This window comes from Diabrotica virgifera, chromosome 3 (assembly GCF_917563875.1).
Source record: "Diabrotica virgifera virgifera chromosome 3, PGI_DIABVI_V3a".
Classification (NCBI taxonomy): domain Eukaryota; kingdom Metazoa; phylum Arthropoda; class Insecta; order Coleoptera; family Chrysomelidae; genus Diabrotica; species Diabrotica virgifera.
This window is the reverse complement of record NC_065445.1, coordinates 36280441-36306862: the sequence shown is the minus strand read 5'-3', so window position 1 is coordinate 36306862 and position 26422 is coordinate 36280441. Positions and strand designations below refer to the sequence as shown.

General features: G+C 35.7%; 2 protein-coding genes across 2 annotated transcripts in view; one reads left to right on the top strand and one right to left on the bottom strand.

The window, feature by feature from the left end:
- The first annotated feature begins 761 nt into the window (after positions 1 to 761).
- On the top strand, positions 762 to 2366 carry LOC126882468 (matrix metalloproteinase-18-like). The gene has a single exon (XM_050647433.1). The coding sequence runs from the start codon at positions 762 to 764 to the stop codon at positions 2364 to 2366; it is 1605 nt and encodes a 534-aa protein (XP_050503390.1).
- A 514-nt stretch (positions 2367 to 2880) lies between these two features.
- The window catches only part of LOC114345266 (uncharacterized), a 38163-nt gene continuing 14621 nt past the window's right edge, over positions 2881 to 26422 (bottom strand). Inside the window, exons 2-4 of the mRNA XM_050647432.1 lie at positions 21029 to 21177; positions 7687 to 7903; positions 2881 to 3200 (exon numbers count right to left, since the gene is read on the bottom strand). Coding sequence (XP_050503389.1) covers positions 2881 to 3200; positions 7687 to 7903; positions 21029 to 21177 — 686 coding nt within the window. The remainder of the gene's footprint in view (positions 3201 to 7686; positions 7904 to 21028; positions 21178 to 26422) is intronic.

Here is a 26422-nt window from a genome sequence, read left to right as displayed (position 1 = left end):
TATATTGCACGGGGCACTTGGTGCAAAATTGAGCGAATTAGGATTTGCTAGAGATCAAACTGCGATAAGAGATTTTTCTATGCTAATGGCTTTGTTTTAACGTCAATAACAATAAATAAGCATTTACAGTTCAACCAAGTTATCCCTTAGGCCGTTATGGCAATGTACCATGTATCTTCGGAACGGATAATCAGAAATCAATGTGTGACCCATCAAATTAAAGGATTTTGAATGATGAATTACGTTGTGGTGTCTGCTTTAACACCATGTCATGTATAACGCCCTTTTGACACATTATCGTTTATTATTAGCATTGTAAGGTGACTCTCATCGTATGGCACCTCAAATTACAGGATTTTGAATGACAAATTACGTTGTGATGTCTGTTTTAACAACATGTCACGTATAACGCCCTTTTGACACATTATCGTTTATTATTAGCATTGTAAGGTGACTCTCATCGTATGGCACCTCAAATTACAGGATTTTGAATGACAAATTACGTTGTGATGTCTGTTTTAACAACATGTCACGTATAACGCCTCTTTGACCCTCTATCTTATATTATTCGCATTATATGTCAAATCTTATCATGTAGCACCTCAAATTACAGGATTTTGAATGGCAAATTACGTTATGATGTCTGTTTTAACAGCATGTTATGTATAAGGTCTCTTTGGCACTCTATCATATGTTTTATGGGATTATATATAAATTGATGCTTACACAAATATAGGTTAGTCTATTTTTGTATGTAAACAATGATGGAGGTGTTTTTCATGTGTATGCTACTCCTGCGTTTTATAGCAGCAACCGACGCCTTTTCCGAAGACGATGCTATGAGGTTTTTTCATCAGTATGGGTATATAGAAAATGGTTCTCTAGCAGATTTCAATACAACGCTCCTACATTTCCAAGAACGATATAATTTATATGTTGATGGTACATTAAACGATGAAACCATAGCATTAATGCAAAAACCTCAATGCCAAACTGGTGAAAACGATTACTCTCTTACTGGAAAATGGTATAAACATAATCTACGATGGTATTTTCCTCAGGCTGATCGAGCGCACCATATAATTCAAATAGTTGAACGAGCCTTTAAAATGTGGGAAGATGTTTCAAATTTGCATTTTAGCAGAGTAACTCTTCCTGTTCCGACACCAGATATCACTATAACAGCCGTTAAAGGAAAGCATTATTTTCGCTCCAACTGTATGGGTAACCGAGAGTGTGGACAGCAGTTTGATGGTCGTGGTGGAAAATTAGCACATGCATATTTTCCCCTCATTAATGATACTTGCGTAGAAATACATATAGACTTGGATGAAAAATGGAGTTATAATGTGAACGATACAGATTATGATTCTGCCAATCTCTTTATGGTTATTCTTCACGAAATTGGTCACAGTTTAGGTTTATCGCATAGTAACGATAAGAATGCTGTAATGTATCCCTGGTATTCACATAAATTACTCACTATTACTCAGGATGATATTAACGGTATGGAGGCTTTATACGGACGCAAAAGTACATATATTACTACGCAGCAAACTAGTGCATCAACCCAGGCAACACCGAGAAAAAGTACATCTTATATTCCTACACAGGCTAGTACATCAACTCGATCGCATAAATCGAGGGTGCATACTACAAGACCCCGTCCTATACCAACCGAGATTATACCTCACCAAACAACGAAAACTGCACCGCCTTTTTGTGCTATTGAATATCCTAATATTCTCTTTCTGGCATATGATCCTCAGTTTAAGAACCATCATATGTATATAATACATGATGGATTTGTATGGAAGAATGATCTAAATGGTCACATGGTACCGAATAATCCCGACCATTTGAGTACTTATTTACCTAAACAAATAAGAAATATTTCGTATGTGTTTCAGAATACGGCTGGTAACTTAATTGTTACATCAAATAATACTATGTACTCAGTATCATTTCCCAGCATAACTATTTCAAGAGATATACCTCTGTTTATATTACCACCCCATGCCGAGATAAACGTTGTATTTCAGACTCATACAGGAAAGACGTATATATGGTATGACAATACAGCATTCATTGAATATGACGACATAATAGACCTAGTCATTAGCAGAGGACTTATAAAGGACATATTCCCTGGAGTACCGACCACCGTTAAATCGGTATTTAAATATATAGATGGACATTTATACTTTCTAGATGGCAGCACGTATTACAAATATAATGAATTTACAAAGAAGATCATCGAAATTGGCAGATTTAATTGGAACTTATTCGGAATTCCTTGTCCAGATGACAGCCTGATTACACAGTTGAAATATTTACTGAATAAAGTTGGCTCTTTTTATACATAACTTTGTAATATATAACATGAAATAAAAACTTATGGAGATGTAGAATTGTCCAAACTAAATGAAATACTTGAAACCAAGTTGTTGTATGCCGCTGATTACATATATGTCCGAGGAGAACAAAAGGCCGAATTTTTAAGCAAGAAATGCCACATTTTTGGAGTTTTTCCCCTTCTTATTGATGTTTGCAAGTTTGATGGTACGCCTCTTGCTACTGGAAACGTTGGTCCTGCTACAAACCCCTGCCACGCTGTTGGTCTATTTTCATGCACCGAAAGAAATGTGGATCGTCTACGACACTGGTTTTCTTCTACTGTAATACCGTTGTAATTTTTTTCTATGTATTAATAAATATGTTGGAGATTATGTTGGTTTTTTTATTTAAACACCTTATTTATTGATCAAGTCTTATATTACATGAAGATTGAAATTTTCTTTTTACAATTTCAAAAATAATTTTTAAAATTAAAATAAATACAGATGCTAATATTACACAAGACATTGTCTATTTCACTTTTCATATTCTCGCTGTTGGTGGCTCCCATGGTGTAGGCTGAATACGTCTTAACGGATATGTAGCTTGTGGTAGTTTTCTAAAGGCGTAAAGACCTTGCTGCTGCTGCTCTTCAGACCTCCACGTTTGCCCCTCAATATGCAGACTATTGAATTGGCTATTAATTTGTTTTAAATCCTCATATGATTTAATATCTTTATTTAACAGGCTGAGTTTACTTTGAAACTCCATTACCCTATGTATGTACTCGATGGGATTCATACTAGTACTGATCATGTTCTGCGTGAAATGTCTCAATAAATTCCAACTTTGGAGCACATCTCCTGCGTCGAACGTCGTTCACGTTACGTTATTCACGGTAAAATGTCACGTTAAAGAGGTACACTGTTAGGATGGTTTAAAGATAAATAGTCTATGCCATTAGGGAATAGAGTGTAGCAGAGACCATTAGAGGCCATTAGAAACCATCAGGTCACGTTATTCTCGTCACGTTATTTACGTCGCGTGATTCACGTGACGTTATGCACATCACGTTCTGTTAGGCACTGTCACGTTCTGTTAGGCACTATACGGAAAAGAAGAAGAAGAATTGGCAATTAATGTTGAACGTTGACAGAAGAAGAATTGATAGTTGCCATCTGTGTCGCCACCGCTTTCATTTGATACCTCATACGTCAAAATCGGATCATTAGCAAAGAAGATATGTTGTAATGCCGTTTTGGCAATGTCAATTAGTTACATGTTGCAGCCGACAGGTGGCATGATTAGGCGAAGAACTGTAATAGACGTGGAATCCCCATTAAGTTGACAGGTCAAAATATCTCCAATAGCAACAAATATATCACCGTTTTGGCAATGTTGCCATGTTTCTCCTTTCCTTCAACGTCTGTTGCGTTAAAATCAATAGCAACGAAGATATAGTGCTGTTTTGTCATTGCTGACATCTTTGTTTTTATGGTAACATATTCAATATCCCCTCTTTTTCCCAACGAGACCATATTCACACGAATTGGACCACTAGACACGAAGATATGATATAGTGCCGTTTTGGCAATGTCTTTGCGTTTGTTTTTCATGTTAACATGCCTTCCTCTTTCCAACAATATATAATCAGTCAGGTCAGAGACATGCTCTAATGCTCTTTTGCTAATGTCTTTGTGATTGCTCCTCTTTCGTTTAATGTCTTACATGTAATAAACGAGCCAATAACAGCGCAGATGGCAGATAGGTGCTACATGGATAAGTGTCTTATTTGGCTTTCTGACTACACCCTGTATATTTTGCGATAAACGAAATAAAGAGGAGGCCATCTTGGAAGGCGAGGGTTTGTGACGTAGGTGGGCCTGGCTGTGTTCCCATTGGTCGGTGCCTGATCATTGGTCGGTGATTGGGGCTAAGTTCTCATTGGTTGCTGGACTTTGATCTCATTGGTCTATGGGCGATGCTGTGGGTGGGCGAGGCTTCCTTCTCATTGGTCGGTGGGCGGGGCTAATTACTCATTGGCCCGGCGGGCGTGGCTTTGTGGTGGGCGTGGCTTTGTGGTGGGCGTGGCTTTGTGGTGGGCTTGGCTTTGTGGTGGGCGTGGCGTGGGGGCGTGGCAGATAAAAATTTTCCCACGCTGTCAAAATTTTCCCACGCCCAACCGGCCCACACTCTACTGATGATTTCTCATTGGTATTCATAGAGCAAATTGAAGCCACGGGAACACACTGTCCGATCAAAGCTCCTCTACTTAACTTAATAGCAGTTTCCCTTAAATTCATAACTCTTACAGGGATGACATCTCGAACTTTTACCAAAGTTTTCGCCGTTAGGAACTCGACATTTTCTACATCTTCGACCATCCTTAAACTTCCCTCTCGGCAGTGTCCATCAAGCATGGTCATCAGAATTTTCTCACTATTACCGGGTATGGTTACGTCGCATGTAGTTAGTAAGCGGATGACATCTTCTTTGTCGTCGTGAAAGGGCAACTCTTCACCGTTGATCCTGAGAACTCCATTTTGAACATCCAATATTGCCCCCACTTTTCGTAGTACGTCCATCCCCAATATGAACTCGTCGGAGATCTCGGCAATTAATACTTGATGTTCAACTGTGGTCTGGCCAATGGATACTGACATATTAGCCTCGCCATATGTATTAATTAGCTCACCAGTCGCTGTTCTAAGCTTTACTGTTGCAGGTGATAATTTATTATGGTCTCGTACTACATCTGGACGTGCGATAGTTCTCGTTGCACCTGTATCCACCAAAAATGATCTACATCTATTACTGATACGACCTTCGATGTATAAGTTGTGGATTCCACCGGAGGACGTAAGGTTGACAGTTACTATGGGGGCTCTAGTTCTCGAGGTCGGCAGTTGCCCCTTGGTGTCGACCCGCTCTAGTTTTCCGACGGCTGTACGATCTTCTTACAATTACGACGAATGTGGCCTACGTCTCCACAATTCCAACATCTAGGCTCGCGTCTCTTTGGCATCTGATTACTTAATACTCTCCGTATCATTTCCTCCAGACGTTCATCGTTGTGTTCGTCACTTTCTTCAATGGTTCTTACTCTATGGCCTCGTGAAGTTTGACTAGCCGTTTCGTGTTCCAATGCAATAGCAAGTGCTTCATCTAAAACTTTCGGTCTTGCTAGTCGTAAAGCTTTCTGTAGTTCATTATCTTTCAGCCCATTGACGAAGGTATCTACTGCAATTTCTTCTAAAACGCTGTCTGGCACCTCTGGATAAGCCAACCGCACCACACGAGCCACATCTGCTTCAAATTCTTGCAGATTCTCACTTGCTCGTTGACTTCTACTTCGCAGTTGTGCTTTGTATACTTGTTGTAGATGGGCATCTCCATAGCGTTTTTCTAGACGAGTGAACAAGGTCTGGTAACAATTTTCTTGACCCTTGGGAATTGACCTTAATATATCTGCAGCATCACCTCGTAAAGCAGCAGTCAAGGAAACAGCCTTTTCTTGTTCGGTCCAATGATTGGCGGTCGCAATAGCTTCAAACTGTCTAAGATATATGGACCAAGAGGACTTTCCATCAAATGGTGGTAATTTGAATCTCATATTATGCGACGTTTCGTCTCTCGGTAGTTCATCTTTCACTAAAGGATCTAACGCTGCTGCATTAACTGATGGTTGTACTTTTGTATCGGTTATCCTGCTCTCTAGCTGTTTGATCTTTTCTTCTACGGTCTCTACACTTTTCTGCATCTTATCGAATGTTCTAGAAACTTCTTCAAATTTCTCATTGTTCTGTTTACAAACTTCTTCTAGTTTTTCGTTGTTTTGCCTACAGACCTCTTTAATTATTTGAGAAGTCTCATCGAATCTTTTAGCAACATTTTCGAATTTCTCGTCGCTTTTTCTACTAACTTCTTCAAGTTTCTCGTTGTTCTGTCTAGAAGTTTCATCGATCTTTTGAGAAACACTTTCAAATTTCTCGTTGCTTATCTTAGAAGTATCATCAATCGTTTCAGAAACAGTTTTTAATTTCGATAAGATTGCTTGTTCTGCTGACTGGAAGTGGAACGTCTCTGGATCATCTCCGTTCTTCGTTAGGACTTCCTCGAGTCGTTCTTGTAGGACTATCTTGAGCCCACTGCTGTCCAGATCCCGTTCCTCTAGCTGTTCACGGAGCTGTTTTACTGTAAGTTCTCGTAGCAACATCTTTGGTCGGCACACACGTACTTTCCAAAATGTCTTTTAAAAGTCTTTCCGAATACCGAACAATCAACGCACTTTAACTATTCCCGACGAATAAAGTCCAAAAGTCTTTTAAAGTCTTTCCGTAATTCACTTATTTATATCGCACTAAGTTTACCGAACACCGACACCAACTGTAGCGTGATTAGTGTAATTACTTCTAATTACAATAAAACTAGCGGTTCGTAATTTATATACGACTTTATTTATATAAGTTACAGACGAATTTATCTTATACACTAAACTTATTCACAAAATATGCCCGTATTTATACCCAGTTGTTATTCTGGAACAATCGACTCCCATCTCGAGCTATCGGCTTGTTCCGCCTACGTGACGTACCTTCCAGAATTCTCCGGCGAGGCCTAGCACATCCGATTACGTCATTCTCGAGGTGTTTACTGTTATACGGGGATCGGCCAAGATTTCTCTTCCGCTACAATATGTTACAATTGAGCAATTAGACCACCAGTTTCGGCAACTGGTTATGATAACTTCATCAATTTTAATGAACATACTTTTCATTTGTTTTTATTTTTGCAGTAAGAAATACACTGTTAATTATACAAAGAGAATATCATTAATCTGTCACAATAATTGTTTTAAAATACTACAATAATCATTTATAAAAATATCCGAAGTCTAAATACCAACATTTGAGGTGGCAACAGCGTAGTAGAAGCCATGAGGACATAAACTGAAATATACGGATTCCGCGACAACCTTAAAATGAATAAATATATATTTGGACGTCATCAAAACCGTTAAAGTGATTTTATATATACAGCAAGCGAACGTGGCGCGCCTGACGGCAACTGCCCCAAGTAATGTGTATATTATTATACAGATAACGTGTCTGAGGACATCCGGCCAATATTTTGTTCAGGCAGTGTAGGAAGTGGTACCTTTCACCTGCGATAAATTTTAGAGAAAATCCTCGTGGCAACCGTATATCGGAGTCCACGAAGACCTGGACGCCACGAGAGACTACAGTTTAACATGGGGGGACGTCATGAGATGCTAAAAATAAATATATATATATATATATATATATATATATATATATATATATATATATATTTTAAAACTAAACTTACTGATATTTATCTGACCAGGTCCACTTCCATCTAGTGTCAAAATTAATAATTTTCCTTTAACTGTGTATTCTCCTTCTGCACGAATATGTGGGATATCCACTTTGATTTCTATATAATCCTTGTCCAAATCAATTTTTAAATCTTTAATAATAAACGCAGGTAAACCATACAATTTTATATCCTTCATTGATGCTTTGGACTTCTCTCCAAGATCCATCTAAAAAAGGAGGTAGGTACATAAATACACATGGTTTCAAAAGTTATGCATCACCTCTTGTATTCACGATGTTTACGCTTTTATAAATCCGTGTCTTTATCACATATTTAATGGGCCTTTTTTATAAAAAATATACCTTTTTTGGTTTTTTATTTTATTTGAATACCCATTTAATTGACCTGGTTTTGTCTAGGTGGTAACCAGGGCCGCGCCAAGGCTTTCAAGCGCCCCGGGGCAAGTAATTTTAGGCGCCTCTTTCCTCCTCCCCTTGTAAGTAGTTTTTTGCAACTTAGTGAAAAGTCCATTTACTCACGGTTTTTGCTCCGGATTTTAAAGCACCGCTTGGATTGAAATGAAATGTGGCATAAGCGTAGCTAACATGTCAAAGAAAAAAAGTGATATTGTGCCGATATGTGCTCTTGCTATTAGGGTGAGTTTTACCCCTTCTCGGGGGTGAAAAACTATACGTTTAAAATAAGTACGAAAATGGATAAACTAACTAATTCTAAGCTACTTTTGCTCTATAAAGTTTTTTCGCTAAGTCAATACTTTTCGTTTATTTGCGAGTGAATATATCCATTTTTCAACAAAAAAAACACGTTTTTCGCAAATAACTCAAAAAGTATTTTATCGAAACAACATTCTTAGCAAAAACATAGCTTATAAAAGAGTGAGAAATAAAATGGTGTATGCATGAAGACAGTAGACCCAGATGAAGCAGAATTGTAGCTAGTGAAAACTAGGTTCTTATTCGTCAAATTCCAAATCAAATACCTATTTCAACAAAAATAAACAAAAAATGAAGCAATTTTCAGGGTAAACTCATTACAACTAAGTTTCATCGGTTCAAAGAGCTTTTTTAAAAAAAATTTGTTTTTAAAGTATTTTTTTTTAATTTTGAAAAAATTACATTTTTTTCAAAAAAACTTAAAAATTATTAGTGATACCCAAAATCTCAAAGAGTAAAAAAATGTACGTTTTGCTTTTCTGAATATTTTGGAATTTTTGTTTTTCTGTAGAAAAGAATTGGTTAATCAGCGGTAAAAAAAATGTAAAGCCGTGGAATTTTGAGAATCAACACTGATTTTAATGAAAATTTGGATTTAAGCTCGATTGATCCTCTTCTTCAAAATTTACCCTATGCCGAGCCGGGCTTTTGCCCTGGGGGTAAAAACAACCCCATCTAGGGAATGAAAATTTTTCAATCAAAATATCTATGGAAGTCGTTAGATTGACCAATTCTGAGTAAATTTTGTTCTATAAATGATTTTTGCAAAGTTGATATTTTCCAAGTTATTAGCGATTGAAACTATGCATTTTTCATTGAAAAAACTCACGTTTTATGACCGTTTTTCATGAATAACTTATATTTTTTTAATGAACTATAAAAGATGTCTCTTGTTTTCCCAAAAAAATTTCACCACATTTGAGTTATTTGAGATTGAAGGTTCTCATAATTCGGTTCTAATAACTTTCAAAGTATCACCTTTCCAAAAAAAAATTTATAGAATAAAATTTACCCAGAATTGGCCAATATATCGACTTCCATAGTTATTTTGATTAAAAATATTTTCATCCCCTAGACGGGGTTCTTTTCACCCCCAGGCCAAAAGCCCGCTTCGGCGTAGGGTAGAAAGGTTAAAAACTACCCTACCCTGAAATCGACTTTGATTCTCAAAATTCCACGAGAAAATGTTGATTGAACAGATTGGACTATAAGATATAGCTGTTCAAAATTTGCATACTCTCGTGAGTAGGGATTCGTTCAAGCCGTTTCAACTAACAGCCCTTTCAAAAATAAGCACTTTGAACCGACGAAACTTACAGATAATAGAAATAATACGTAAGTAAAGTAACCTGTGAAGCGGTAACGATTTTCACGATTTTTTTTACCAAAAAAAGGGACCAACTTTATTTTGAGTGTAACTTGTTTACTTTTAATGGTAGAAATTTTTTAAAAAACAAAAATGAACAAGTTATGATGAGTTTTCCCCGAAAAGGGCTTTTCGTGGGTTTCTAAACGTGTTTTTGTTTGTTGAAAAATGAACATAACTTCTCCTTCTTCTTCTTGTGCCACTCCTATCGGAGATTGGAAATCATGGACATAACATGCAGTCGCAAATAACTCGAAAAGTATTGACTTAGTGAAAAACTCTATACAACAAAAGTTGCTTAGAATTTGTCAGTTTATTAATTTCCGGACTTGTTTTACACGTATACTTTTTCACACCCGAGAAGGGGTGAAACTCACTCCTAGGGCAAAAGCACATATCAGCACAATATCACTTTTTTATTTGGCAGGTTAGCTATGTGTATGCCAAACTTCATGTCAAGCCAAGCGGTTCTTTAAAATTCGGAAGTTTTGCAATATTTTATTGTGAGTGAATGGACTAGAATCGGTATTCGCTATTTGCTTCGTGTACATTTTATAAAAAATGATAAATAAATATCTATTTATCATAAATATACTTAACGTCAATTTGTGAGATCTAAGAAGGTCAGGACCTCGATTTTTGTCCCTTCGCTTCGTTATCGAACGTATTCGCTTTCTATCTGTTTAGTGTACAAATAGCGAATGATCGATAACGAAGCGAAGGGTAAAAAATCGAGGTCCTGGTGAAGCTAGGCGTTGCGTCAGTCATGCACGGAGCGAATACCTACAAACTATTTGTTATGTGTTTAGGAAAGTAATATACCTACCGATAAATTATTATGAATACTATAAATATTTACAAAAAACAACGATTACACCATCAGAGAACAAATATTTTTTCATCATCAGAGAACAGTTTAATAAGAGAAATAGGGGATCGTACAATTATGGGATCAGAGTAATACTTACTGCCATTTTTATACCTACCTACGATTGGTAAATTTTAAATTTTACAAGATAATAAATTATTACTAATATTACTAATTTCAGTATTGTAAAAAAATTTTTTCGGCTCCTACTGGCGCCTTTTGAATACGGCGCCGGGGGGCTCCGCCCCCCTTTGCCCTTATGGACGGCGCGGGCCTGGTGGTAACATTTGAAAAATTTATTCTGGTGAAATTTTTGAAAACGTGATTAAAAATGAATCGTACTTTAATTTCTGAGTTGGACCGTATAAGAATTATCGATTTGGTTGAAGAAGGCCATTCACAGCGGTTTGTGGCGGAACGAGTGGGTGTTTCTCAGAGTCACAGTATAAAGAGGGATATACTTCTATGGAACCTCTATATACTGTGTCAGAGTGATATCTCACGGATATGGAATAGGTTTCTGAAGACAAACTCGATACGGAATAGAGCTCGGTCTGGTAGACCCCGAGCTACCAATGATCGACAGAATAGATATATCAGTATTTCCACCTGTAGAAATTCTTCTATGTCTGTGCCAGCCCTCCAAAGAGAATTCAGGCATGCTACAGGAGTCAGAGTATCGTTGGCAACAATAAGAAGAAGAATTTTAGACTCAAGTTTTAGGAGTCGTCGACCAATAAGAGTTCCTTAGCTACAACCTAGACATGTTTTGGACCGCACAGCTCCCCCATCAGTTTTGGAATTTTGTGCTTTTTTCAGACGAGGCCAGAATCTGTTTAAATAGTGATAACCGGCGAATTCGTATATGGCGAGAGTCAACAAGAGCTGCACAACTAGCCACACACGAATTCGCTGGTTATCACTATTTAAACAGATTCTGGTCTCGTCTGAAAAAAGCACAAAATTCCAGAACTGTTGGGGAAGCTGTATGTGTTTTTAAGCCCACTGGAAGCGGTCTAAACATGTCTAGGTTGTAACTGAGGAACTGTTATTGGTCAACGACTCCTCAAACCTGAGTCTAAAATTTTTCTTCTTATTGTAGCCAACGATGCTCTGACCCCTGTAGCATGCCTGAATTCTCTTTAGAGGGCTGGCACAGACATAGAACAATTTCTACGGATGGAAATTCTGATATATCTATTCTGTCGATCATTGGTAACTCGGGGTCTACCAGACCGAGCTCTATTCCTTATCGAGTTTGTCTCCAGGAACCTATTCCATATCCGTGAGACATCACACTCAGAAACACCCACTCTTTCCGCCACGAACCGCTGTGAATGGCCTTCTTCAACTAAATCGATAATTCTTATACGCTCCAACTCAGAAATTAAAGTACGATTCATTTTTAATCACGTTTTCAAAAATTTCACCAGGTCAATTAGGTAAATGGGTATTCAAATAAAATAAAAAATCAAAAAAGGTATATTTTTTATAAAAAAGGCCCATTAAATATATGTGATAAAAATACGGATTTATAAAAGCGTAAACATGGTGAATACGAGGGGTGATGCATAACTTTTGAAACTGTGTGTATATTAAATATTAATACACACTACCAAACTTACATGTTATGGAATCACAATGTATTTCCAATCAATATTTATTTCTTTTGAAAATTTTTTGCTCAATTAGAAATCCAATGAAATCAATTAATTTGTGGTCATCTGATTGAATACAACCAATAAAACCAACATTATACTGAAAACAGATCCCATGGGCTGTTTTCACTCAATCATGTAGCTATGGATACCTACATTTCGTTTCATTTCGATTTTGACATTTCAAATATTCAATATTTCAAAATGTCACGATTTGGTTGTAATACTGATGAGAATATTAATGAAATCATCGAATCAAATATACCAAAGAATACTGTTTACAGTAAAAAATTTGTATGGAAAGCGTTTATGGACTTTTGCAATGATAGAAAATATGAATTAGATGGAAATCGGACGGTGGAAGAATTGGCGTCGATTTTAAAGGATTGGGCTGTGAACATGAGAAGAAAAGATGGTACAGAGTTTAAAGAAGCTACTGTCAAAACCATGTGGAACCTAACAAGTAAGCTTTTACAAGAAAAGTATTATAAGGAAATGAAAGTAAAATAAATAAATTTTTCTAATTGTTCCTTTGTTAATTGCACATTTAAATAAATTGTTTCTGCTCTGTATTTTTTTTTCATAACCAGCAAAAAATTTTCTAACCGAATAACCCTCGAACATTGATAAATGCTCAAAAATGTTTTAACAACTTTCTCAAGCTTGTTGCTTACAGGCAACAGACCTCCGCCTACGGCGTCGGTCTGTTTCCAAGCAACAAGCTTTCGAAATCTGTTATAAAATTTTTTCGAACAATTATCAATGTCCTTGGGTTATTACTACTGAAAAAAAATTTATATTGTTGCGAAGAATAAAGGTCTTTATTGATAATACTAAAACTACATCAATCAGTTAACACATCTCGATACGCTATAGATTATTTTTTTTTGTTATAAATTGGTCAAAAATAAATAACCTAACTTTTGCGTTCAAAACGAAAATATGCCTTATGTGGAGTTAACAGACGTGAAAAGAGAAAATAGTATTAAAAAAATTGAAGAAAAAAATCTTCTGTGTAAAAGGTATATTTAGTTAAAACCCCAATAAAGGGCTACATTAAAAAACAGAACGTTTTCGCTCTAAAGAGAGCATCATCAGTGTTCTAAGCAAGCTCTACATGCTAAGCCACCAAAAATACATGGGTTAAAACCCTTACATGGGTTAAAAGCCTTTGAGCATGGGATCACACATGTTCATTAACTCGGCCCATGGAGAGTTAGAGCCATCTTCTCTAACACTCACATGGGTAATTCCTACCTGGCGCGTCCATGTCGCGGGGGTGGGCACCTCTCACTTCAGTAGGCCGGAGTGAACAGGTGGCGAAGTTCAGGTAGGGACCCAGTTCTGTGGGGTATAACGCGGACCCCTGCCCAGGGATACGGGTGAAGACCACAACGGCGGAGACGGCGTAGAAGAGGATCTTCGGTTCGGCGTCAATGGCGGAAGTGGCAGGCCTGTTTTTTCGGCATACCACTGCAGAATCGGATCTAAAATGGGCGGTTGTGGATTCTGGTTGGCGAAGAAACATCGACGGCGAAAGAAAAGGAGCAGATTGGGCTCTTTAGTCCTGTAAGACAACCAATCTAAAGGAAGAAAACCTTGATTACAAATTACCCGGTCCTCCTGGTAGGGGGTTAAGACGTCAGGCCGGTTCCCTGTCACTTGTAAAAATTAGAAAAATACCAAAAAGCCTAAAGATTGCCTCGGAATCTCGGACGGATTAAATAATAAACGACTTCGGCGACGGAAAAGGATTATGAACATTGGCACCTGGAATGTGCAGAGTATCAGCGGAAAGATGGAAGAAATAACTGAAGAAATTAAAAAACTAGATATGGATATAGTTGTCTTAACCGAAACAAAGAAGAAAGGGATAGGTATAGAAAAAGTAAACAATTATGTACACATCTTCAGCGGAGTTTCAAAACATGAGAGAGCGAAAAGAGGAGTATCCGTTCTAATACACAAAAAACATAAACATAAAATCACTGACTTTGAAGCAATAGACGAAAATATAATAAGAGTAAACATAACGATAAAAGAAACACCTATTACGATACTTGGGATTTATGCAATCAGTGATGATGAACCTTACACAAACAAAGATGAGTTCTTTGCTAAAGTTAACGACGAAATTACGAAAATTGGAAATAGAAGAGAATTGATAGTTATGGGAGACCTGAACAGTAGAGTAGGTCGTAAAGTAGATAATGAGGTGGTAGGTCCCTACGGAGAAATAAACCAGAATGATAATGGTGAGAGGCTAATTGAAATATGTGAAAACCATCAATTAAAAATAACCAATGGATTTTTTAAACATAGAGATGTACACAAGTACACCTGGACCCAAACTACAAGAAATTTAAAATCAATTATAGACTATATCATCACAAAACAAAATACTAATATGCAAGTACAGGACACAAGAGCATACAGAGGAATAACATGTGGTTCAGATCATTATGTCGTAAAATCAAAAGTAACCTGTCCATTTAGATATAAAATAACACATAATCAAACAAATTGTCAACCCCAACCAGAAGAAACTTTGGAAAAAAGAAGTTATAATTTGGATAGTTTGACCCAAGAGAGTACAAGAATACTATATCAACAAAGACTGGATGGCAAACTAATGAATATAACTGAAACATCAACAGTAGAGGAGGTATATGGAAACGTAGTCGTTAGCGTTAAAAAAGCTGCAGAAGAAGCACTCGGCTTTAACACTCAAAGAAAAAGTGAAAAACTATGGTGGAACAAAGAAATAGAAGCACTCGTAGAAGAGAAAAAGCAAGCGTATATCAGATGGCTGAGCAGTAAACAACAAAAAGATAGAGATGAATACCTGGAACTCAAAAGAATAACAAGAAGAACAACAGTAAAAGCAAAAAGAGAAATGTGGGATAAGAAGTGTCAGGAAATTAATACCTACCTGGAAGGCAGAAAATGTACAGAAACATGGAAGTTCCTCAATAAAATAAGAACTAACGAAAGGAAGAGCACAAACATTCAATTAATATCCACACAAAAATGGGAAAAGTACTATGGGGAACTACTGACAGAAAATAGGGACGAATACTTAACTCAATCACCAACAGAGGTTAACATTGAAGGAGAAGATATAACAATACAAGTGACAGAAATTATAAAAGCTATAAAAGAACTGAAAAACGGTAGGTCTCCAGGACCAGGCGATATCCCAGCCGAACTAATAAAATGTGGATCACAAAAATTGTTTGAAACCGTCACTTGGTGCATAAATCAATTTATAAATGGTTCTCCCATACCCGACGAGTGGAAAATTGCTTATATTTCGTCGATCCATAAGAAAGGAGATAAGCTTAAATGTGAAAACTATAGAGGGATATCAGTGACTAGTACATTCAGCCGTTTGTATGGACGAATAATTAGAGACCGCATTGAGAAGGAGTACAAAGACCAAGAGGAAGAAGAACAATCCGGTTTTCGAACAGGAAGAAGCTGTACTGATAATATCTTCTGCCTCAAACAACTAATAGAAAAAAAATTAAGCACAAATCAAGAAGCCCACCTCATGTTTATTGACTTGCAGAAGGCGTACGATACAGTTCCTGTAAACAAACTCTGGAACGTGTTACGACAGACGAATATTAGTGTCACCTTAATAAAAGCCTTAAGAAATTTGTATGAAGGGTCAACATCACAAATAAAAACTGGAAACAGATTATCGCAAAGCTTCCTGGTTAATAAAGGTCTACGTCAGGGGTGTTGTGTATCACCGACCTTATTTAAAATATATGTTGCAAAAGCATTGAAAGAGTGGAAACGAAAATGCAGAGGCATGGGCGTAGACCTTGGAGAGATTTGCTTATATACATTGCAGTTTGCTGATGACCAGGTTGTTATAGCAAACGATAAATATGATTTAGAGTACATGGCAAGGAAATTACAAGAAGAATATAGAAAGTGGGGACTAGAAATTAATACAGAAAAAACAAAATACCTGCCAATAGGTACCGAACTATCGAACATCACATTAGAAAATAATGAAATCATCATGCCCTGCGACCATTACACATATCTAGGAATCGTTTTTGACACAACGGGGAAAGATGATGAAGAAATAAAGAGAAGAATAACACAATCCAGAAAAACAAAAGGTTGTCTAAACAGCGTACTGTGGAATCATGAAATAGGAAAAAGAAGAAAACACAATATCTACGAATCTCTTATTAAAAGCAGTCTATTGTACGGAGCAGAAACTTGGCGGATAACCGAAAACAACAGAAGAAAACTGGAGGCAGTAGAAATGGACGCTTTTAGAAGATCAGTAGGAGTGTCACGCAGAGAGAGAATACGTAATGATGAGATAAGACAGCGAATGGGGGTTGACGGCTCTCTAACAACAGACATAGAAAGAAAACAGCTGATATGGTACGGACACGTCCAGAGGATGGATAACTCAAGACTCCCTAAAATAATTATGCAATGGGTACCACCAAACCGCAGAAAGAGAGGAAGACCCAAGAAATCTTGGAGAGAGGGAGTAACGAAGGCGATGAGCGCAAGAGATCTTAGAGAGGGCCAATGGGATGATAGAGTGTCATGGAAATTAGGCATCGGACAACGTCGCAAGACGTTTTAAAACCGATTGATAGATAGATAAAACCCTTAAAATGCCGACCAAAATTCTTACATTGGCATATTATATATCAAACCCTGGCGATGGGTGAAATTTAAACAAGATATACCTCAAAACATCATATGACTATACCACGTGTATGTGGGTGGTTGAGTTGATTTCTCTGTCTTCACAAAGGCCAACTGTTAGCTTTTACCTTTCTCTTTGTGAAGACAGAGAAATCAATTCAACCACCCACATACACGTGGTATAGTCATATGATGCTTTGAGGTATATCTTGTTTAAATTTCACCCATCGCCAGGGTTTGATATATAATATGCCAATGTAAGACTTTTGGTCGGCATTTTAAGGGTTTTAACCCATGTATTTTTGTTGGCTTAGCATGTAGAGCTTGCTTAGAACACTGATGATGCTCTCTTTAGAGCGAAAACGTTCTAACGTTGTATTTTACACAGAAGATTTTTTTCTTAAATTTTTGTAATTAATGGTATACAGCCAGCTACAGGAAATTTTTCCTTATGGATATTAAAATAGTATTAGTCTTGTGGAGTAAGGAACGTCTCTGAGGGACATAGCTGCAGTGGTAGGCGTAATGGGTACGCCGGGCGTGTCGTGTCCAAAACCTATGTTAGGTATCGAATTAGGAAAGCGTAAGAATATACCATTACATTAAATGGAAGTGGGCAGGACACGTCGCTAGAATGAACGACGATAGGTGGACTGAAAAAATCTTGGAGTGGAGACCGAGAGCGGATAGACGAAAACCGGGAAGACCACCCACAAGATGGACTGATGACATAAAAAGGATTTTTACCAACTGGATTGCAGTAGCGCAAGATAGATCTGAATGAAAATTTTTCGAGGAGGAATATGTTCAGCAGTGGACGACTATGGACTGATGAATAAGAATAGAGTAAGATAGAGTTGTCAAAAAGTAACGGCTCGTCACGATCATCTCATTGTCTAAGTAGCTAGAATAGACCCAACAATTTCTTACGCGCAGCTCTAAAAGCAGATTATGGAAGCTACAGGTGTATTTTGGTTGAAATAATAAGAAAAAGGCTTCGTGTCCAAGGACTGTACAATAGTAGACAGTTGTGGGTTCCCAAGTTATCCAGACAGCAAAAGATTGATCGCTTAAATTGGTGTCTTCAACACTGGAACATTGGAAATTAGCAAAATATGCGTGCTATTTCCAGACGAAACGAGGATTTGTGTAAAGTCAGATTACTGACGAATTTGTGTACTTAGATGGTAAATTTGATGACCAATTTATAAAAACATTCATTTATTCCATATTTCTATACGGAGTGGAAACATGGACTCTCAGAATTACAGGTATCATGCGTATAGAAGCAGTCCCGGCGCTAAGGTATAAGGTGCCCTCCTGCAAAACTGGCATAGGCGCCCTTCGATTTTATTAAATAATTAGTATTTTGTATAACTCAGGAGCGCCCGCCTCCAGTGCATCCCTTGCAGTAGAGATGTTGATAAAGTATCTATTCGTTACAAAGTACTCGTTACTTACAAATACCGAAAGTAACGATTACTATACAGAGAGGCAAATCGTTACTTTGATCCCTCTGATTACTCCGTTACTTCGTACCAATCGTATCAGAGCGAGTAACGACTATTGTAATTCCAGCCGTACACTTGATTACTTTCTACCAATCGTATCCCAGCAAGTAACGGACGGGACCGGTATTTTACGAGTGTTATCGAATATCGTTATCGCTATAAAGCGTTTTAAGGGTGTGAGGGTGAGGAGAAGATAGAAGATGAAACAGAGGGAGGTATAATTTTACACGAAAAATATGTAATGTATGTCATTAACAAAGATCGAATGCGAGAACCCTATATATTTATCAAGATCTACGCGATTTGCCGATGTAGATTAAATAGTATGAAAATAAAATGAAAATAAAAATAAAACCTACCTACTGACTGACAAATACGATTCTTGATATGTTTACCGGTACTCAAATACAAAAGTTACAAAAGTAATCATAGTAATCAAAGTAACGAATGCTGTAAACAATTACTTTATACAAAAGAAACGATTTGTAACGAATACTCGAAAGTAACTATAAACAACATCACTACCTTGCAGGCTCGTTATCGCCGGCCCTGTATAGAAACCTTTGAGATGTGGGTTTTTCGATGGATTCTGAAGATCTTTTGGACAGATCACGTGACCAACAATGATGCGCTGAGAAGAATGGGAACTGAGGAAGAACTCCTAAATATTATAAAAAAGAATGTGTGTGTACTTTGTACGCACGTAAGAAGTTATACTTCTATTATATGATTTCAACGAAATCAATATACTTTAAACAGTTTCTCTACTACTTTCCAAAAATTTTTATTAAAGCAATACCAAAAATTAAAAAAATAAAAGAATAAAACACACACAAACACATTGAAAAATGCCACAAATGATTTCTGAACAATAATTGTTGCCAAAAATTTTAATTAAATACGTATTTTTTGAAAAAAATTATATAATAATATACTTATAATCATAAAATCTATAAAAAAAAGTAAAAAAATAACAACTTGCTTGGGGCTTGAACCCACTTCACGTCTACTGCGCAGTACGAGAGTTGAAGCGATTTCCCACTACACCACATTCGCGTATACGTCATGTGGGAATATACACAACCTTTAGGTTGTGTAAACGTTTACGTTTACACCATAAACTTTTTGACATTTTGTTTATTTATATGAATCAGATTATTAGTTTGATTTTTGTCGAATTAAAATACAACAAAATATAGAGTAAGAAAACGATATATTAGATGAACATTTGTAGAAAGTTTGTTCGTAATCAGATTATGTAAATTAAAGCATTGCCTACTAATAGGTAACTACATTATTTTTTTTACATTTTCCAAATTAATCGATAGGTATTATGAAGATAATTTTTTATTGGAATACAACTGAAACATTTAGAATTACGTACCTGCGGCTTTTCAAAACTATTTAAAAAGTCACTATAATTATAAATTTGATTTTATTTCTGTCCTCACAACAATAAAAACTAATATATACCTACAAAATTTTTTTTACCGATAACTTCCATATTGAACAATTATTGACAGATCATTTCAACACCCAATCAGAGCCCGTATAACGACTAATACCATACTGTCGGTGTGCGCATGCGCGCAGATCAATAAAATTTCACCCTCAATGAAATCGCGCCTAAAGAAGTATAACTTCAAAAACAGAAAAACGAGTTATCTTGGACATATTTACAGAGGAGAAAAGTACAACTTTTTAAGACTCATAATGGAAGGGAAAGTGGAATAAAGAAGAGGTCCAGGAAGAAAAAATGCTCCTGGCTGAAGGGCGCAAGAGAGTGGACAGATATGGACACACATTCGATACTAAGAACCGCTGAAGATAGAGAGCAATTTGCTGTAGTTATAGCCAACCTTCAGTAATGGAAAGAGCACCTTAAGAAGAAGGTGGCAAAGAAGATAATCAACAACAAAAACTTACAGGTCTGTTCATAAATATAAAGGAGGAAGTGTGAAGTGGAAATTCTGGGGAGGCATTATATGTGAAAAATTATTCTTTAATTTCCATCCAACAATCTATAACAGCTCGCAGGTATGTTAATTTGGTTCTAAAACGTTTAGTTCGGCGCTAGATAGGTATAATAAAAGAAGATAGAAACGAATAGGAAGGATAGGAATACAATTTAATTTTCGTGCATGATAATGCACCTCCACATACCAAAAGAGTTCCTTGAAGACTTCTAATACAGACTTCCTTGAAGCAAAATATGTAACTGTTCTGCACTGGTCTGCTTTCTCACTCGACCTTCTAGAGCACTTATGAGATATGCTTAAAAGCAGAATTAGAGTTCAACCGGAATAATCCACAAAACATCGCACAGCTAGTACAAGCTGCTCTTGAAGGATGGAATAAGCTACCACAACAAATATGGATGTCCAACGTATAATAATAAACAACGATGTCCAACATTTGATCAAAACAATAATAAGTAAATGACATTTAAGTACGCATGGTGCCACATTGGTGAAAAAAGTGTAAATTGAGATATGAATTAAAAAATGATAGTAATAAAAACTTACTTGCGCAAACGGAATTTCTAACGGATTAATACTAGGAATTCTCATCTCTGGAATACCATCGTTTAGTTGTTCTCTAAGTTCTTCAACTCTTTGCTTAATACATTCTGAAATATCTGTTTCTTTCGGTTTGCAAGCTTTGATATAATTAGCTAAAAATAAAAATAATAAACATGTGATATACAGGGTGTCCCAAAAGTAGTGGAACGGTCGAATATTTCGCAAACTAAACATCGAATCAAAAAACTGAAAAATACGTGTTCAATCATTTTCAAAAATCTATCCAATGACACCAAACACCAACCCCCACTACACCCCCTGGAGGTGGGGTGGAGGGTAACTTTAAAATCTCAAATGGAAATCCCTAGTTTTTCTTGCAGATTTGGATTCGTTACGTAAAAGTAAGCAACTTTTATTCAAGACATTTTTTCGAACTGTGGATAGATGGCGCTATAATTGAGAAAGACGATTTATCCTGATACCATAGGTAAATTATAGAGACGGTCTAATATCTCGAGAAATACACTTCGAAATGAGAAACTAAAAAAAAGGTTTTTAATACTTTTCGAAAACCTATCGAATAACACTAAACATGACCCTCCAACCCACCCCCTGGAGGTGGGGTGGGGGGTAACTTTAAAATCTTAAATAGCAACCCCACGTTTTATTACAGATTCGGATTCGTCATGAAAAATTAAGCAACATTTATTCGAAACATTTTTTAGAATTGTTGATAGATGGCGCTTTAATTGGAAAAATACGATTTATTAGCGCCATCTATCAGTAATTTTAAAAAATGTTTCGAATAAATGTAGTTTAATTTTTCATGACGAATTTGAATCTGCAATAAAAAGTGGGGGTTGCTATTTAAGATTTTAAATTTACCCCCCACCCCGTCTCCAGGGGGTGAGTTGGAGGGTCATTTTTGACGTTTATCAATAGGTTTTCGAAAAATATTGAAAACCTGTTTTTTGGTTTCTCATTTGGAAGTGTATTTCTCGAGATATTAGACCGTTTCTATAATTTACCTATGGTATCAGGATAAATCGTTTTTCCCAATTATAGCGCCATCTATCCACAGTTCGAAAAAATGTCTTGAATAAAAGTTGCTTACTTTTACGTAACTAATCCAAATCTGCAAGAAAAACTAGGGGTTTCCATTTGAGATTTTAAAGTTACCCCCACCTCACCTCCAGGGGGTGTAGTGGGGATTGGTGTTTGGTATCATTGGATAGATTTTTGAAAATGATTGAACACGTATTTTTCAGTTTTTCGATCCGATGTTTAGTTCGCGAAATATTCGACCGTTCCACTACTTTTGGGACACCCTATATATGGTAGATAGACGTATGTACCAGAGATACGTACGGAAAGAAAGGAAATTATTTGCAAAATAAGTGTAAACAGTACGTTCTTTAAAGGTAAAATATTGCGAAACCTCTAAATTTTAAACTTTATCTTTTAATAGGTAACAAGCTAAACATAGCATAGCTAAACTTTTAATAGCTAACAAGTCAAAGAAAAAAAGTGATATTATTGTGCCGATGTGTGCTTTTGTCCTAGGGGTGAGTTTCACCTTTTGGGGGTGAAAAATATATGTTCGAAATAAGTCCGGAAATGGATAAGATAACTAATTCTAAGCAACTTTTGTCCTATAAAGTTTTTTCACCAAGTTAATACTTTTCGAGTTATTTGCGAGTGAATATATTAATTTTTCTACAAAATAACCACGTTTTCAGACGGTTTTTCGCAAATAACTCAAAAAGTAAGTACTTGATCGAAAAATAAATTCTTATCAAAATATAGCACTTAAAAAAGTGAAAAACATGGTGTATATATTAGGTCACTATACCTAGTACAAGCAGAGTTATAGCTAATGAAAAATAGGTTCATATTCGTCAAATTCCAAATCGAATATTTTAACGTGCCATAACCAAAAAACGAAGCACTTTTTTGGGGAAAACTCATTTTAACTTTTTTAAAGTGTTTAAAAAATGGTTATTTTTTTTAAAGTTTTTTAGGATCTAAAGTAAACAAGTTACGCTCAAAATAAAGTTGGTCCCTTTTTTTTGGTAAGAAATCGGGAAAATCACCCCCTAATTAGCATTTCAAATGAACTTAATTGTTACCACTTCACAAGTTTTTTACTCGCGTATGTATTGATCATATGATCTGTAAGTTTCATCGGTTCAAAGTCCTTATTTTTGAAAGAGTTGTAGTTAACAGGCCTTGAATGAGTCACTTATCACGAGTGTATGCAAATTTAAAAACACCGAATCTTAACCAACTTTTGTCTTACAGAAAAACAAAAAAATTCAGAATATTCAGAAAAATAAAGCCGACTTTTTTATTGTATAAGATTTTTGGTATCTCTAACAATTTTAAGTTATTTTGAAAAAAAACCATTTTTTTCAAAATTAAAATTTCTATTTTTATTTTAAAACCAATTTTTTTCAAAAATAAGCACTTTGAATCGATGAATCTTACAGATCATATAAACACAACATAAGCAAAGTAACTTGTGAAGCGGTAACGATTAATTTCATTTAAGTTGCTAATTTGGGGGTGATCTTCCTGATTTTTTTTGCCATAACAAAAGGGACCAACTTTATTTTGAGCGTAACTTGCTTACATTTGATGCTATAAATTTTTTTTATAAAAACAGAAATAAATTTTTTTTTAAACACTTTGAAAAAGTTGTAATGTGTTTTCCCCAAGAACGCTTCATTATTTGGATATTTCACATTGAATTATTCTATTTGGAATTTTTAGAATATGAACCTATTTTTCATTAGCTATAACTCTGCTTTTGCTAGGTACAGAGACCTTATATATACACCATTTTTTTCACTTTTTTATAGGCAATAGTTTTGCTAAGAATATTTTTTCGACAAAATGCTTACGTTTTGAGTTATTTGCGAAAAACCGTCTAAAAACGTGGTTATTATGTTGAAAAACGAACATATTCACTTGCAAATAACTCGAAAAGTATTGATTTGGTGAAACAACTCTATAGTAGAATAAAAGTTGATTAAAATTAGCCAGTTTATTCATTTCGGGACTTATCTTGGACATATATTTTTTCACCCCCCAGGATGGGGTGAAATTCACCCCCAGGACAAAAGCACACATCAGCACCATACCACTTTTTTTCTATGACATGTTAGCTATGCGTATGCCAAATTTCATGTCAATCCAAGTGGTTCTTTAAAATTCACAGCAAAAACCGTGAAAGAATGTACTAAAAAGATAGGTATTATATTTACATTGCAGAATGAAATTATGTCATTCTATACTAAATCTATACGTTTACTCAGACATAATTTTTAACGAAGCTTTGTAAGGGCAATGTGGAGTTCGAATCAGGGCCAAAACTATTAACAATATCAGATATGCAGATGACACCGCGATCATGGCTGAAAGTATCGAAGTACTTCAATTATTTATAGATCGAGTCCCTAGGCCCTAGAGAATGCTTCAATAACGGACTTAGCATAAATACAACAAAGACACAGTTACTTGTGGTTAGTAAACAATACGTCGGCTCTATGCAACTATTTGTCAGTAATGAACCGAAAACAAAAGTTAACCATTTTAAATACCTAGGGTGTTGGATAAACGGGACACTAAATTCGGATGAAGAAATTAAAACTCCTATAGGAATTGCAAGAGAGCATTTATGCAACTTAGATATATTATAGAAATATTAATTCTCAGCTGAACTTACAACTAAGAATCAAGTTCCTAAAATGTTATGTTTATCCTGTATTACTATATGGATGTGAAACCTGGATTATGAAGGTTAACATGATGGACAAATTAGAAACCTTCGAGATGTGGTCATATCGTAGAATGCTCAGAATAACATGGGTTCAACCCATTTCAAACTTAATGGGTCTTAAACTTAATGAACATGATAAAAAGAGAAAACTTGAATATCTGGGGCCTATAATGAGAGGTGGCGGATACAGGATACTGCAATTAATACTGAACGGAAAGATCGACGGAAAATGAGGAATTGGTAGGAAGAACTATTCATGGCTCCGAAACTTTCGTCAATGGACTGGCTTATCAGCAGATAAGAAGAAGAATAGGATTCTGTTAAAATGGTATTAAAAAAAACGTGAAATTACACTAGCTTCAATTTTAATTTCTCAACTAAAACAAATTATACAAATTTACATAACATGGTACTTACGCAATTTTCTAGCAACACAATAACTAATAAGACACAAGAACACAAAATATTTCATGATTAAAAATAATTTTCAAAATTTTTTGAAAGATGAGTATGGTAAATCCTAGAATTATATCTACTAATAAAAACCGATCGGTGCAGTCTTTATAAAGGAGCTGAAATCTGTGTAAATATATTATTCAAAATTCAAATGACTTGTAAACAAGCATCAATTTCGAATGAATTGTAAAAAAAGACAAACAAAATCTATTGTTGAATGTACTGCTGGTACTTGGCGATACTGCACAAAAAACTAAAGCAATAAAACCAAAATATTTATTGATGGAGTTCTTACGTAAAACATAACCAATATTTATTAGTATAAACAATAGTTCCAGACATAATTTATGATTAAAAAAATATGATTTAGATGTCTGCTTGTCTGCATCGTAAAAATAATCGATTGATAACCGTGATGACTTAAGAATCATAAAATTATAATTGAATACATGGAAAAATACTGTGCAGAAAATGTACCTACCGTTGTTAGACCGATCAAATAAAATTACAATACATGCAAATCAAAATGTAATTCCGTACAGGTTGGAATAATTTTTTTAACAAAGTTTAGGTCAAAACAAGAGATATTTTCAAGAAAGTATATGATTCATATCGTCGTCGTCACGGCAAAACTCACTAAGTCCACTTTTGTCAAAATTGAGTTAAATGTCCTGATCGATTCACAATACAAATTTTCATAGTCTGGCAGAAATAACGAAGTCCTAGAAAGTACGTAGAGATGTTTGCCTAAGTCACTGGAAATGCATAAGTCCAAAATTATCATTTTGTTGTCAGGCAGAAACCACTAAATGTTCGTTTTCTCAGATTTGTTATTTTGGACTTAGTGAGTTTTGCCGTGACGACGACGATATGAGAGAATCATTGTTTAAATAATTAAAAATGGGTAATTTTTGCACAAAATTTCATGTTTTTATTAAGGTTTTTTACATTTTTTTTCTGCAAAGCTGAAGAAACAGTCTTTCATATAGGACATACTTAATTAAATTTGACTCATAATTTATTTAAATAATGGTAAATACAAATTGAAAAACAGATTTCTAAAAAAATATTACTTGCATTATAAATATACACTATAAAACATTTTGTTTTACGGAAAAAGTTGCGCTATATTACCGGTATAAATTGAAAAAAAAACTGCT